This window comes from Mustela putorius, unplaced genomic scaffold (assembly GCF_011764305.1).
Source record: "Mustela putorius furo isolate JIRA1106 unplaced genomic scaffold, ASM1176430v1.1 tig00000738_pilon_pilon_pilon, whole genome shotgun sequence".
NCBI classification, from domain to species: domain Eukaryota; kingdom Metazoa; phylum Chordata; class Mammalia; order Carnivora; family Mustelidae; genus Mustela; species Mustela putorius.
In genome coordinates this window covers 4,597,378-4,613,894 of record NW_025421463.1, presented here as the reverse complement: position 1 = coordinate 4,613,894, position 16,517 = coordinate 4,597,378, and the positions used below count along the sequence as shown (strand labels likewise).

General features: G+C 41.6%; 1 protein-coding gene across 4 annotated transcripts in view; it reads left to right on the top strand.

The window, feature by feature from the left end:
- The window catches only part of XPNPEP3 (X-prolyl aminopeptidase 3), a 76,500-nt gene extending 64,111 nt beyond the window's left edge, over window positions 1–12,389 (top strand). For all 4 annotated transcript variants that reach the window (XM_004771269.3, XM_045083797.1, XM_045083798.1 and 1 more), the window contains exons 8-10: window positions 6,251–6,431; window positions 7,492–7,612; window positions 8,995–12,389. In XM_004771269.3, coding sequence (XP_004771326.1) covers window positions 6,251–6,431; window positions 7,492–7,612; window positions 8,995–9,161 — 469 coding nt within the window. In that variant the 3' untranslated portion in view covers window positions 9,162–12,389. The remainder of the gene's footprint in view (window positions 1–6,250; window positions 6,432–7,491; window positions 7,613–8,994) is intronic.
- Window positions 12,390–16,517: the final 4,128 nt, after the last annotated feature.

Here is a 16,517-nt window from a genome sequence, read left to right as displayed (position 1 = left end):
GTTGGCTGGCTTCAGGTCTGGATCAGGAAATTTATAAGATGAAGCCTGGAACATCTTAGAATACCAGATAGCAAGGAAATCATCAAAAACCAGTAACATCCTGTCAAAAAGATTCAGGAACCAATTTGAGGTTGCACAGGTCAAAGATAGGAAACTTTGGGCTTCAATAATGGTAATAACTTATACCCACCAAATACATTCAAATTCATAAGTTTATAATGATAGTTTTTTTGTAATAGTAATTTTTTTTAAATTGTTCACCTTCAGAGGATGATGGGAATCAATTCATTATATTGAAAAGTGGTAAATAAAAAGAATCAAAGAGTGGTAAATAAAAGAAAGAATCATCCTGCCTTTCATATATAAACTCTGTCACTGGATAGCCAAATAGATTAGAGGAAATACCTCTTTAAACTATTCCATAAAGGGGCGCCTGGGTGGCTCAGTGGGTTAAAACCTCTGCCTTCGGCTCAAGTCATGATCCCAGGGTTCTGGGATGGAGCCCCACATCGGGCTCTCTGCTCAGCGGGGAGCTTGCTTCCTCCTGTCTCTCTGCCTACTTGTGATCTCTCTCTGTCAAATAAATAAAATCTTTAAAAAAAAAATTATTACCATTTTGCAACATCCATTAATGTATAGATGTAAGCACTCAAGAATCTATGGCTGCTAAAATCACAAGAGACAATCAGATATTATGTGTCTCGTATAATTTTGCCAAGTACTACAGATAGCCAGCCTTACCAAAACGATTGAACCTGAGCCTGATTCGTTCTTGAGATCCAGCTGCCAATTTGTAAGAAATAAAAAAGACAAAGGAATATGTTGAACTACACCAAGGGGACGTGTATTCGTCAGCTTACGTTGCCATAACAAAATACGACAGACTGGGTAGCTTAAACAATAAAAATTTATTTCTCAACACTTCTGAAGGCTGGGAATTTCAAGATCAAGGTGCTAGCAAGGTAGGTTTCCTCCTGAGTCCTCTTCTTTTTTTTTTTTTTTAAGATTTTACTTATTTATTTGACACAGAGAGAGATCGCATGTAGGCTGAGGGGCAGGCAGAGAGAGTGGGGAAGCAGGCTCCCTGCTGAGCAGAGAGCCCAATGTGGGGCTTAATCCCAGGATCCTGAGTACCTGAGCCAAAGGCAGAGGCTAAACCCCTAGATACCCCTCTGGTGTCTTTTCTTAGAAGGATGCTAATTCTATCGGAGCAGGACTCCCACCTTATGATCTCATATACCTTAGTTGCTTTCTGTAGAGGCCTCATCCCCAAATACAGCCAAACTAATGGTTAGGGCTTCAGCATAAAAATTTTCGGGAGACACGGACTTTCATTCTGTGAATGCAGTTAGCAAAACCTAGACTGTGATAAACACTGTTTGTCAAACAGTCTGGATTCTTTAACACATAAATTACAAGGAAATTAAAAAGGAACCTGTCGACTAAAAGAGACTGAAAAGGCATATCAAATTCGTTTAAAATAAGCAGGAAGAAAATTGCCTAGGGTGCATATTTGGGTTATAAAGCATTTTTTTATACAAGGAATGGGGAGGGACTGCTAATGGATATGGGTGTGAGGGGGCTTACATGAAAATATTTTGGAATTAGAAATAATGCTGATGGTTGCACAACCATATTTGTGAAAATATAAAAACCACTGAACTGTACACTTTAAAATAGGTGAATTTTATGATAAATTAAATCAATAAAATAAGAAACGTACCTACAAATTAAAAAAATCACAAGGTTGGGGGGGCATCTGGTTGGCTCCGTCAGAAGAGCGCCCAGCTCTTATTCTCAGGGTCGTGAGTTCAAGCCCCACATTGGTCATGGAGATAACTTAAAAAAAAAAAAAAAAAAAACTTTGAAAAATAAATAAGGAAATACAAAAAACCACAAGGAAATGATAGCTGTGAAAGTTAGGATAATGGTCCATACTGGGAGAATTGCAGTGAAGCACGTAGGGACTTCTGTGCTAGTTGGCCAGGTTCCATCTTTTATCTGACTAGTCAACCTTCCACTAATTTCTTAAGGTATATATTTATTTGTATCTTTCTGTATCTGTTTTGTTTGCAGTAGAAAGGTTTGTTTTTTTTAACTAAGCAAATTCTAAAGCTAAAAATTATAACTGAAATGGAAAACTCACTAGATGGACCTTCCAGCAGATTGGAGGCAGAAGGCGAGTGAACGTGAAAAGAAAGAGAAATTATCCAGTCCGAAGAACAGAAGTATATTTGAGAAGAATGAAGAAAATCTCAGAGACCTCGCAGACATTTTCAAGCAAATTAACATACATCTAATTGGAGCTGTAGAAATTAGAGAGAGAAAGAACAGGGCAGGAAAAAAAACCTTTGAAGAAAGAATGGCCAAAAACTTACCAAGTGTGGTGAAAGTTACCGGTTTAGAGATGTGAATGACATTACTAACCACTTTGATGGTATTGACATTTGTAGTACACTATACCCAGCAACTTCAGAATATATGCTTTTTTCAAATACTTCTGGAACATCACCAAATCCATTTGCTGGACCAATAAAACAAGTCTTAATGAGTTCCAAAAGACTGAAGTCTTACAAAATATGTTCTTTGACTACAATGAAATTAAATTAGAATGTCATAACAAGGGGCGCCTGAGTGGCTTGCTGGGTTAATCCTCTGCCTTCGGCTCAGGTTATGATCTCAAGGTCCGGCATCAGGCTCTGCTCAGTAGGGAACCTGCTTCCCCCTCTCTCTCTGCCTGTCTCTCTGCCTACCTGTGATCGCTCTGTCTGTCAAATAACTAAATCTTAAAAAAAAAAAAAAGTCATAACAATACTGTATCTTTATTTTTTTTTAAAGATTTATTTATTTGACAGAGATGTATTTATTTGACAGAGATCACAAGTAGGCAGAGGCAGGCAGAGATAGAGGGGGAAGCAGGCTCCCTGTCAAGCAGAGAGCCCAATGCAGGGCTCAATCCCAGGACCCTGAGATCATGACCTGAGCCAAAGGCAGAGGCTTTAACCCACTGAGCTACCCAGGTGCCCCAATACTGTATCTTTAAATCTCCAAATATTTGAAAATTAGTGAATATATTTTAAATAACCTATGGGTCAAAGAAGAAACCACAGGGGAAAGGGAAGAAACCACAAAATACTTCAAATTGAGTGATAATGAAAATACTATATATCAAAATGTGTCAGATTCAGCTGTGACAGAAATTTATATATAGCTAAATGCTTATGTTAAAAGAAAGGTTTGAAATCAATAATATAAACTTCTACCTTAGAAAGCTATTGAAATGATGAGCAAAGTAAGCCCAGAGTGAGCAGGAGGAAGAAAACAAGACCAAAATATCAATGAAATAGGAAAAAGCCAGCGAGTAGAGAAAATTAACAGAGCTAAATGGTTGTTCCCTAAATAGGTTAATAAAACTGATAAACTCCCTTGCAAGATAAAAAGAGAGAAGGCAAATTATAATCAGGAATGAAGGAGGGGATATCACTATAAGTCTTACAGATAGCAAAAGGATAAGGTGGGAACATCTGGGTGGCTCAGTCAGTTAAGTGTCTCTTTTTTTTTTTTTTTTTTTTTTTTTTTTTTTTTTGAGATTTTATTTATTTATTTGACAGAGATCACAAGTAGGCAGAGAGGCAGGAAGAGAGAGAGGAGGAAAGCAGGCTCCTTGCTGAGCAGAGAGCCCGATGCGATGCGGAGTTCAGTCCCAGGACCCTGGGATCATGACCTGAGCCGAAGGCAGAGGCTTAACCCACTGAGCCACTGAGGTGCCCCAAGTGTCTGACTCTTGATCTCAGCTCAGGTCTTGATCTCAGGGTTGTGAGTTCAAGTCCCACATTGGGCCTCACACTGGGCATGGAATCTACTTAAAAAAATAAAATAAGTAAAGGATAATCAGGTAATGTGAACAACTGTGGGTAGTCCTGTTGTTAGTCACAGAGCAAATGCAAATTAAACTTCTGCATATGCACTAGAATGGCTACACTTAGAAAGACCGAGCATATCAAGTGTTGGCAATGATGCGTCGCACCTGGAACTCTCAGACATTGCTCGTGGTGACATAAAGTGCTACAGTTACTTTGGGAAAAAATTTGCCAGTCTCTTATAAAGTTAAATAAACACTGATTCCTCTGCCTAACAAATCCACTTCTGCGTATTGATTAAAGAGAAATGAACATGTGTCCATGAAAAGACTGTACAAGTATATTCCGAACAGCTTTATTCACGGTAGCCCCTAACTGGAAACAACCTCAATGTCCATCCACTGGAGACTGAACACACAATTGTGTTTTATGCAGACAGTGGAATATCACCTAACAATAAAAAGCAACAGACTCCTGATTGAACTAGTACCGTAATGGGTCATACAGACCTTATGCCCAGTGAAGAAGGCTTGACACAAAAGAGTACATATTGTATGATTCCGCCTGTCTGTACGATTCCCTTTATATGATAGAAAACTAAGGTGAAAATAATTAGAACAGCCTTGCCTCTGGGTGTGGGAATACTGATTAGAAGTAACCGTGAGGAAACTTTCTGTGTCATGATGGGAATCTGGATCTGGATCAGAGTTCTCCAGAGAAACAGAATCCCTAGGTTGTATTATGTATGTGTGTGTAAGTATAGATAGGGTGGTTGATTGATTTTTAAGGAGTTGGCTCATGCAGCTGGAGCTGGCATGTCTGCATTTTGTAAGGCAGGCCGGCAGGCCAGCAGGCTGGAAACTGGAGCAAAAATTGATGTTGCAGATGTGGGGATTCCTTCTCTAGGACAGCGGGGCAGTTCTGGCAGTTGATTTCATTTAGTGTAGGCTACCATGTGGTGTGTATTGCAGCCAACCAACCAGATTGGTAGAGCCTTTCTGACCATTGAGCTGTGACAATAAATCCAGAATCTCTGCTTAATGGACCGGTTATCAATACATTCAGCCTTATCCAACTTTATGTTCCTCCCATCATTATGCTGCACTGTCCACATACATTCCCACACATATTCCTAGATTTTTGTCTATGTAAATAGGAAAAATCACATCAGTTGTTTTTGGTTTTTTTACCGCACATCGGTTTTTTTGTGTGTTTGGATTATAGTGCACTTCCTAGTGGGTCACACTTTATACATAACCTTTTAGGGCCTGCTGAGGGTAGAATCTGATTATAGGTCTAGAACCATCTGCTAAGGCAACTACCCCATGGGAGATTCCTGTAGGTTTTCAGTCAAAACAGAGTGAATTTCCTTAGCCGCGGGTAGAAGGGCTGCTTCTGCTGGCAAAGACTCAACAGAATTTAGGGCTCAGCGTTCCCAGCTTTATTGGGATCAGTACATCCATTTATCAGAGTTGTACAGATCAGATTTGTGTACTTAAGTGTATATAAAATTTACAAAAGACTCTTTAGTAATACTGTGGTGGGTTGGAGTATGGGTACACTCAGAGATGACACAAATATAAGAGGGTTGCTAATGGCTGAACCTGGAGATGGATTATTCATTATTCAATTATATTGTTCTATTTAACCATTCTTAAGGGAATTTAGAGTGTGTCTGTTATAATTATTTTAAAAACGGAATGTTTTTATATATTCAGCTTTTTTGAATTTCAAATATTTTCTTAGGATGAAATCTTAAGAGCAGAATTAAAAGCTCAAATTTTATGAGTATCTTTATTAAGGCCTTTCATTTAATTGGCTATACCAGTTTACCCTGCCATCAACTGTAGAAAATCCGTATCAAATACCATGCTAGCTTGATATTTTCTCATTTTTTCCCATGACTGCTAAAGAAATTATTATGCTAAGGACACCTAGAAACTACAAGTTACTAGTAGCCAAAGTATCTACTAGTTTATCTCATGACATCTGCTTTACCTACACAAAGTGGATCCCTTTGTTATGGTTTGTTGTTTGTCTGTTTGTTTATGGTGGAAAAAAAAAAACGAAAAGGGCCAAGGGTGAGCCTGGTCTGGTCCTCTGACCGCACTCGTGGCTGCGTGGGAGCATCTGCTAGTCTCAGCGCCGGTTTATCTGCTGATCATTTGAAAAAAGAGGCTGTTGCTGCCCCAGCCTGAAGAGTTATTGCTCTTCCTGATGAGTGGCGAGGGCACAATTAAGGTCCTGTCAGTATTGATACACAGGTGCCGATTAAGTAATCAACAATGCCCCTTCATCAGTGCCTTGGAGTTTTTCTAATCAAATTTGGAAGCAAACTTGCAGCAATATCAGATTATCCCAAATGTGTTATTTGGTTTTCCTGTCCGCAGGTTCACAGCACCTCAGGCAGAACTCTACGAAGCTGTGCTAGAGATACAGAGAGACTGTCTGACCCTCTGCTCCCCTGGGACAAGCTTGGAGAACATCTACAGCTTGATGCTGACGCTGATCGCACAGAAGCTTAAGGAGTTGGGGATCGTGAAGAACATTAAGGGAAATAATGCCCTCAAGGTACTTCCCTTCTTTTGATCCCGGCCCTCAAAAACACCTGATGTACTGCTGGGGTTTTATCCTATGGAAAGCTAATTAGATGTAGAAGTGGTCTTTTTGAGTCTGCATCTTTAAGAGGGATTTAGAGTGAACATGAATTAAACAAAAGGAGTCAGTACTTACTTCTCCCAGAAGATGGCAGTACATTCTAGTTCATTGCATCTGTGTAAGTAGCTCAACGTGCAGAAAACAAAAAATGAAGTCTGATGCCAACAGGGTGGGAATGGACACAAAAAGCAGAAGAGGTTAACTCTTAATCCCTTTGTGGCGATTTTGAAAAGATAGACGTCGTGGGGGAGGGTGTCTGTTGCTTCAGTGACATCGGTGAGATGAACAGTATCCCCAGGGGCCACATCCCTAGTGAATTTCATCTGCATCCAACATGTAATGATGTTCAGTAAAATTGGAAAACCTTAGCTTTAAATTAAGTTGCCAGGTGGCCACGCCAAACAGACCATTATGGCATCTCATCTCCAAGTTTAGGCTGCCAGGGTTTCTTTTATCAGTAGGAAAGACTATAAATTCCTCCCGTTGAAGCCAACAAACCTAATTAACAGATAGGAATATCCAGCCCAGTAAATGCGTTATAATTACTGTGTTAATTTGCTGTTCTGTGCCTACTCCACAAGTTTCCGTGAGATACTCAGGGTCTCCAGAGCCGGTTTTCTGAGAGGGACTTGTAAACACTGAAAAGAGAACCATTCTAATAGAATCATCCTCCCTCCCCCAACAAAAGAGGTTTTCATTTGCTGTAGCATTACTGGGGTTACCCACGTCCGCATGTATGTCATATATGAAATAAGGGGAAAGGAAACGTGAATTAGTTTGAAGGCCATCAGCAGAACTGTATTCAAGAGGTAGAAGTTTGTCAGGTCTCTTGAGCATTACCCGAGGGTGGGTGAAACCAAAATGGCAGAACCACGGGGGAAGTGTTAACACATAACTCACTGACTGAAACATGCCCAGCTTTCCCCTCAAGGGGTCATTGCTCTAATATCACTGTGCTGATTACCTTTTCCAGGCTGCTCGAAAATACTGCCCTCATCATGTCGGCCATTACCTCGGGATGGATGTCCATGACACTCCAGACATGCCCCGTTCCCTCCCTCTCCAGCCCGGTATGGTGATCACAGTGGAGCCAGGTAAGGCCGGGTGCTAGCAGCCTCTGAGCCCTTGGGACACCGAATAGTATGAGATAGAAGGGTAAATGGATCCCTTCAATGGAGATGGGAACTGGATTTTAAACTTTTTTCTTGAGCTTTCTTATTTAACATCACACAATTTGTTTAATTTGACTTCTCCAATAAACATCAGATGGGGAATACTTTCTGTAAGTAGATATTAAGAAATAAATCTTTTTTTAAACCCTGCCTTTGCCAGGGCTAATTTATACTAGTCTCCTCTGCAGCGGCGGGCTGCTCACGCCTCTGAGGTTCCAGGTGCTTCTGTGCAGAAAGCTACTCAGACTTAACCGTGTTCCCCTCTGCAGAACTGCCCACATTGCTCTCCTGAGGATCTGAGTCCTTTTTCCTGAGCTTCAGGGAAAGCTGGTGATCTAGTGACTCCCCAGCTTGATGATCCAGGGAGTGGGCAGAATTCTGCGGAGAAGTGGTGGTCACAGTGAAGTGTAAGGATTGTTGATACAAGAGGAATTTTTAAATACTCTGTTTTGGTCAAGAAAATGGATTTCGGCTGTAGATTTCAAGTGTTTTCCTCTTTAAATTATAGAAATTATAGCTGGGACACCACTTTACACTACCCAGTCCTACACTGCTGTCTGTGGCCTTACGTACTATGCGTTCCAATCTGGTTGGTGCATTGGCGCTTCCTTAGGCTTTGGCTACATATTCCTTCGCTGATCTTTTTCTTTTTATCACAAGGCAGCATCTGTGAGTATAATGGAAGAAGTTTCCAGTTTCTTAAATATGAAAAGACGTGTTCTTGTCTGACTTCGTGATAAGAAAGGGTACCTTGGGCTCTTAGAATTTTCCAAGTGTTCCTTGAAGTCTTCCTGTTTCGCTCTTACTCTACATCGTGTGCATCAGTCATATTTATGTCTTCCTTGAATATTTCTACAGCTTGTTGTTCAAGTGAAGTGGGTTTTTTTTTTTTCAATAGATTTTAAAATACTTTATATCCCTATTTTAGTAGTTCCCTTTTCCCAGGGGATGATCAGGCAGAGAAAGAATGCATTTACATAATCTACTGGTTCCCAGCATGTGTTGACACACTCATAAGTAACTGTTAGTGGCCTGTTTAAGCCACTAGACAATGACAGAATCATGGTAGAGCCTGTAGTCTGGTATACAGAACACCTACAGTTATAGTTCTAGCAATGACAGCCAACATTAACTGACCATCATGTGCCACACTCTTACATCCTCTTACACGGATGTACTATCTCATTTAATATCCACAGTTCTAGGTAGATCCCCAGTTTGACAGATCAGTTGTAGCACAGAGAGGTTAACTTGCCTGTCCCAAATCAACCAGTTTCCGCCACATTCTTTCTTCTGCTTTTCAGGCATTTATATTCCAGAGGATGACAGAGACGCCCCAGAGAAGTTCCGTGGTCTTGGTGTGCGAATTGAAGATGATGTAGTGGTAACTCAGGATTCACCTCTCATCCTTTCTGCAGATTGCCCCAAACAGATGAATGACATCGAACAGATATGCAGAAGGGGCTCCTGACCCTCGTTGCAGCCCACGTGCATCTCGGGCTTAGAGGGGGTGTACGTCCGCACCTGTGCACGCGTGCCGGCCAAGCATCTCTGCGTGTGTGTTTCTCCAGTGTTCCATTTACGAGTGTGGCAATTGTATGAATATATGAAACTGTGTATGTGATCCTTACTTGTTTTAAGTAGCTAGAAATCTGGAAAACTGAATTTCTGAACGGTATGTTACTACAACTTTAGTGACATTAACTCTGTACAATTAATGACCAAGGCAGGCTTAATTTTTAAATGTACAAGATCGTGGTTACATGTGTCCGTGCATTCCAGTTAACACAATTAAACATAAAATTTTCTCCTTCTCTCCAGCTCTTTCCCTTTCTACATCTGAGATCTACCTAATATTGTAAGCTGTTGATGATGCTTTTATTTTGAGCTAACCACCAGTGTCTCTACCTGTACTAAAAGCCACCTGTCAGGGATTGTGGGTGGCCGGTACATATCTTCCATAACTGCTCTCCGTCTCTTCCAGAGTCATATGAGCCCTTGGGGGCACCGGGGTCCTGCAATCCCACCGTTCAGCTCCAATCTAGATTCTAGCAACACTAACTAACAAACCAGTTTTGAGTTTTTCTTGATGTTAGGTTGCCTATGACCTGGAAAGTGTTTAGATCTTGATGATGGAAGGAATGGAAGAGAAGGAAAAGCGTGTATGTATCTGCTTCAGAGCTACACCTCTTGTCTGTCTGTTCTCAATCCGAAGGAGATTCCTTTCCATGCTTGCTTTATAGATTCTTAGTGCACTGACCCTCATAGCACACCCTTGAAGCTGCTGCCCTGGCCAAGGGCAGATCCTCTCTTACCTGTTGAAGTCAGAGGAATAGCACCCAGGTTTCAGAGAGATGCCCATTATCATTCTAGAGTGTGTCTAGCGCGATATATGGAACTCACCCGGTACCTGCAAACATGCTATGATCCTTTTGTCTCTCCGACACTAGCACTGGAAGGGCGGGAGTCGGGAGTCCTATTTCCCTCAACACAGCACCGGCTGCGTTCATACAGGAATTCACTTCGCAGAGCGAACGAGTCTAGATTATTCCAGACGGTTTATGGAGAAGCTTCTGTCATAGAACTAGTGTGTTCACCTCCTTTAAACCTGGATATGGGCCCAAGACGTACAAAACATGCTGATGGTTAGAGCTTGAATCCAAGGGATTTTAAGGAAGAAACAGGTTAGGGGATTAACACTCAAACGGCCGTGTTCTGACTTTGCTCAGCAGCTGTGGGAGTGGATGGCCACACACCTGGAGTCTTGTCCCTGGGCCTCCCCAGGGTCCTCCCCACCTCCCTCCAACTCGTGTGCTACTTTCTAAAAGAAGGGACTGAAAATAGATCCGCAAGTCTATCTTCTCACCCTCTGGGCTTTCTGTGACCCCAACAACCCTTTCCTTTGTATTGAGTTTCCTCAGTTCATTTCCAATCCTGGAATAAGGAATTTCCTTTCCTTCCTATAAATCATTTTCTGTGGTCTTCAGCTTTCTAGCCCAAAGTCTATGTGGCTTTTATGTATAGCAGCACCCCTGGACATGAAACAAACAGACTGCTTCCGCTTCTAGTCAAGTTCTGCAAATACTGTCAGTCCTGCTTAGAATGGCTATGGCAGAATTCTTGTGGGGACTTTTAATCCCCGAGCCAAGTACATTGTCCTTTGAGTCCCAGTAGCTAAATATTAAATGAGACTACTAGAACCATCAAGAAATTGATGACACGGTGTTTCAGGGCTTCCTGACATGAGGGTTTTTTAAGCAGATGCGATGCACAATGCAGAAATCTCATTCATTCTTAGCCATGCCACAGACAAGCCCTGCATTTCCTCCATGTCTAAGTATAATACTTCACATACGCACCAGGCTCTCCTAATGGAAATCTTAATCTTCAGAAGTCCTTCTAATGGTACACTGGGATTTTTCTCCCTCAGTTGAAGAGAGATGGTTGGGTCATGAATGGTGCCATCTAAATGAAGGAAGTGTATCTTCATAGCCTCTGCCATTTACTTTTGTGTGTTTATCTCAGAAATTTGTGTTTTTTCCTCATAATTGGGAAACAAGACTTTTTTATTTGAAACACAGAAGTAGCAATTGCTGGAGTAGAAACCCTCCTCTTCCCATGGCCATAGTATCTAAGCTGGGAAGGTACTTCTCATAGTGACTGGCGGTTCTCTCTGGGTCTTCTTTGAAAACACCCTTATTTTTTCACTAATCTTTGTAAGGTCAGAAAACTCCTACCATAGACATTATCTCTTAATTTGAGATTAGGATCCATGAAATAAGAAAATCCCAGATGAAGACACTGTAACTCATTAAAATAGAAAAGTTGGGCTGTGTTATCTTTTTCAAAGCTGACACAACATCGTCTTTAGCTTTCTTAATAACAGAAAGACTGTAGATCTGATGCAGGAGTGTTGCCTTTTCTCCTGTGTCTGTGCCAGAGATCACAAGTACAGCACAAGGACTGCCCTGCCACGCCAGCTGTGACCTCAGAGTCCTTTGTAACACTGTGTTTTCCAGTAACTGCTAGAAGAAAACAAAAGTGGGATTTGAGTTAGACCTTGTCTGCCGTCCCTCAGCTGGCATCTGAGCAATGATAGTAGAACTCGTTTGTGTATGAGTGTGTCTTAGAAACTAAGTGAGGGCCCAGGATGGGGACAGCATAAAGGACCCTGCTTGCAAGAGATCTTTTATGGTATGGTCAATTTTTTTAAAATTTTAGTTTCCCGAGGTGGAATCTGAGGCCTAAAACTTAAGCTGATAGGGTTAAATTTTAATCCTGGGAAAATATAAACCCTTCAAGCTGAAGTGTTCCTAATATAATGAGAAGGTGATACATCATTAAATGCTAATGTTTAGTTAGAGCAGAAGCCCATTGTCACATAGTACGAGGGTCCTCCTGCCTGCTCTCCTCACCTCTACCTGTGTGTTACTGAGGAGTTTGGGGTGAGCATCAGGACTGCTCAGATCCCCACTGAAATCAAGGCCTCTTGGGATATGCTTCCCGAGAAGCTGAGAGAACTGCTGTCTTCGTTAGCATTTACTAATACTTTGTATGACTTTTGTGCAATTACGTAAGTTCAGTTTGGACAAAACGCTGTTACTTTTTAAGGCTCTACCCAATGAAAATAGGTATGTCATTCCCCAACAAGGGAAAAGCATGTATTACTATCATTTTAAAAATAAACTATAAAACTGTAGAAAAGTGTGTGATGTGTGTATGTTATTTTCAAATCTAGACTTTATAGCCTAAAATATGAGATCATTTTGTTTTACAAATGAGGGGCGCCTGCCCGGCTTAGCTGGAAGAGCATGTGACCCTTGGTCTCAGGGTTGTGAATTCGAGCCCCATGTTGGGGGTAGAGATTACTTCAATAAATAAATCTTTAAAAATATATATTTTAGGGGCACCTGGGTGGCTCAGTTAGTTAAGCATCTGCCTTTGGCTCAGGTCATGATCTCAAGGTCCTGGAATCGAGCTCTGTATCAGGCTTTCTGCTCAGTGGGGAATCTGTTTCTCCCTCTATCAAATAAATAAATGAAATATTTTTAAAAATACATACATATTTTGTACAAAGTATTTATCAACTGCTGTCATAAATCATGATTTGGGGTGCCTGGGTGACTCAGCCGTTGGGTGTCTGCCTTCGGCTCAGGTCATGATCCCATGATCAAGCCCCACATCAGGCTCCCTGTTCGGCGGGAAGTCTGCTGCTCCCTCTCCCCCTCCCCCTGCTTGTGTTCCCTCTCTGTCAAATAAATAAATAAATCTTTTTTTTTTAAATCATGATTCAACTTATGATCTTGGGCGCCTGGGTGGCTTAGTCAGTTAAGCACCTGCCTTCGGCTAAGGTCATGATCCTGGGGTCCTGGGGTCAAGTCCCCACATCAGGCTCCCTGCAAGCAGAGAGTCTGGCTCTCCCCTTGCTTGTGCTTGCGCTCTCTCTCAAATAAATAAATAAAATCTCTAAAAACAAAAACTTAAGATGATCTTTCAGAGGGGAAAAAATGAATGAATTAGATCTGGTCCATTAAAAAACTGGCTCAAAGGTCTAATGTATAACATGGTGACTAGAGTTGATAATACTCTTGTGGAACAGAAATTTTCTAAGAGAGTAGAACTTAAATGTTCTCACCAAAAAAAGGGAGGGGGGAGATAAATATGTGAGGTGATAGATGTGTTAATTAGATAGATGGAACACGCTTTCACAATGTATACTTAAATCATCGTGATGTACACTATAAATATCTTACAGTTTTATTACACCTCAAGAAAGCTAGGGGGAAGTGCACCTGGATGGCTCAATCAGTTAAGGGTCTGACTTCGACTCAGTTCATGATCTCAGAGTCCTGGGATCGAGCCCCATGTTAGGCTCCTGGCTGAGTGGGGAGTCTGCTTGTCCCTCTCCTCCCTCTGCCCTTGCCCCCACTCATGTTCTCTTTCTCTCAAAAAAAAAAAGCAGCTGGGGGAAATGGTTAACTCCACAAAACTGACCCACAGGTCCCCAGTCAGCCCGTGTACTACTCAAGACTGTGAACTTTGGTCATGAACATTTTACGAAGGATGAATTTTATAGGGAAGTCAGATCAATCTGAAAAATTGTAAATTTATGAACTTTCTTAGTGAGCCATAGAAACAGCCATGAGTGTGGCCATTTCTTCTTTGAACTATCGTTAAAATCAGGCTTTCTGGGACACCTGGTTGGCTTACTTGGTAGAGGATGTGACTTGATCTCAGGGTTGTAAGTTTGAGCCCCACACTGGGTATTAAGATTACTTAAAATATCTTAGAAATAATAAAATTAAAATCTTTTTTTAAGGATTTTATTTATTTGAGAGAGAGATCACAAGCAGAGGGAGGGGCAGAAGGAGAGGGAGAATCAGGTTCTCCGCTGAGCATGGAGCTGGACACAGGGGCTCCATCCCAGGACCCGGAGAACATGACCCGAACTGAAGGCAAACACTTAACCAACAGAACCACCCAGGCGCCCCCATATTAAAAATCTTTAAATAAAATCTGCGGCTTTCTCTAAGTTGTGCCTTCCAACATTTTTCACATCATGGCATACATAAAAAGGTATTTTTTGTATGGCACAATGGAATAAACTTGAGGGGACTTAGGAATATATATGTATGACTTAGAGAAAAAAAATTCATTCCATGGTCTTTATGTAATTGTGGTAAGAAAAATCATATGTACTAGTTTTACAAAAAAAATTTAAATTTGTGTAACACTTCCAAGAAATCATTTTTAGAATGTCAATAGATTTAGCCCACTTGTGAGAACATGACTTTTTAATACACAATTACTGATCCAGACTTTTTAGTGATAATATCTTCAGATTCTTGATAATTGCCCTCTATAAGAAATCTATTTCTAGGGGCGCCGGGGTGGCACAGTGGGTTAAGGCCTCTGCCTTTGGCTCAGGTCTTGGTCTCAGTGTCCTGAAATCGAGCCCTGCATTGGGCTCTCTGTTCAGCGGGGAGCCTGCCTCCCCCTCTCTCTTTGCCTGCCTCTCTGCCTACTTGTGATCTCTGTCTGTCAAATAAATAAAATATTTTTAAAAAATTAAAAAATTTATTTCTACGAATAGGTGACAAAAAATTTGAAATCATTTAAAAATTATTATTGAACTGATGATGGATAAACAGGATGCAATATGTCCATACGCTGAAAAATTATTTAGCCATATAAAGGAATGGAGCACTGACACCTGCTACAACACAGACACATCTTGAAAACTGTCCTAAGTGAAAGAAGCCAGACTCAAAAGGCACATATTAGCCCATTTATATAAAATGTCCAGAATAGGCAAATCTATGGAGATAGGAGATCACAAGTAGGCAGAGGCTGGCAGAGAGAGAGGAAGGGGAAGCAGGCTCCCCGCCAAACAGAGAGCCACATGCGGGGCCAGATCCCAGGACCCCGGGATCATGACCTGAGCCAAAGGGAGAGGCTCTAACTCACTGAGCAACCCAGGCACCCCCAGAGTTTCTCTTTTAGGTGATGAAAATGTTCTGGATAGAAGGTGATGCAAAACTATGAACCTATGGGGATGCCTGGGTGGCTCAGTTGGTTAAGCGGCTGCCTTTGGCTCAGGTCATGATCTCAGGGTCCTGGGATCGAGTCCCACATAGGGCTTCTTGCTCCGCAGGGAGCCTGCTTCTCCCTCTGCCTCTACCTGCCACTCTGCCTGCCTGTACTCTCTATCTCTCTGACAAATAAATAAATAAAATCTTTAAAAAAAAAACAAAACTATGAACCTATGAAAAATCCTCAAATTGTATACTCTTAAAGGGCATCTTATGGTATTTAGATTAAATCTCCCTAATTTACTATTGAATTTAAATTTATTTTTCTTTTGGTGGTTTTTTCCCATTTTTATTTATTTATTTGACAGAAATTATTTATTATGCAAATAAATTTATTTTATTTTATTTTATTTATTTGCACAAGCAGCAGAGTAGCAAGTAGAGGAAGAAAGAGAAGCAGGCTCCTGGCTGAGCAAGGAGCCCGATGTGAGACTCAGTCCCAGGACCCTGGGATCATGACCTGAGCTGAAAGCTGTTGCTAAACCAACTGAGCCACCCTGGTGTCCCTTGAAATTAAATTTAAAGAACCTAACTCCTTTCACTGACAAATGTAAAACTTCTTATAATGTGGATTTTTTTTTAAAGATTTTATTTATTTATTTGACAGACAGAGATCACAAGTAGGCAGAGAAGCAGGCAGAGAGAGATGAGGAAGCAGGCTACCCGCTGAGCAGAGAGCCCGATGCGGGGCTCGATCCCATGACCCTGGGATCATGACCTGAGCCGAAGGCAGAGGCTTTAACCCACTGAGCCACCCAGGCGCCCCTATAATGTGGATTTTTGATCAAAGTGAAATCACATCAAATATTTCAAGATGATGAAGCTGTTAATTCACAGAATGTAAACATGCGTTTTTAGAACAGTCACCCTGGCCCTAGCTTTGACCACAAAAGTCAGAAGTATTTCATGTATGTGAAGCAGAAAGCCAGGTTGTCTGGAGCTACACCTGCCAAGAGCCCGAGCCCAGTCTTCAATCCCCATGAGGCCCATGGCTAGCAGCACCTCAGGTCCCTGAAACACCTCAGGTCCCTTGATGAGCAACAGCAAGGTCAGCAGCTGCTGCTGCCAGAGTGGGTGACCACATGGTAGTGCCCTTCCTTGGCCATATTTCAGGGAGTCCAGGACTTCTGGTGGCAAAGTGACAAGTATGGGATCTCTGGCTGCTCCAAGTTCCATCTACCTGGCCATCCCAAGGACAGAGGGGATCAGCATCTCCCCACACACTAATTTCAAGG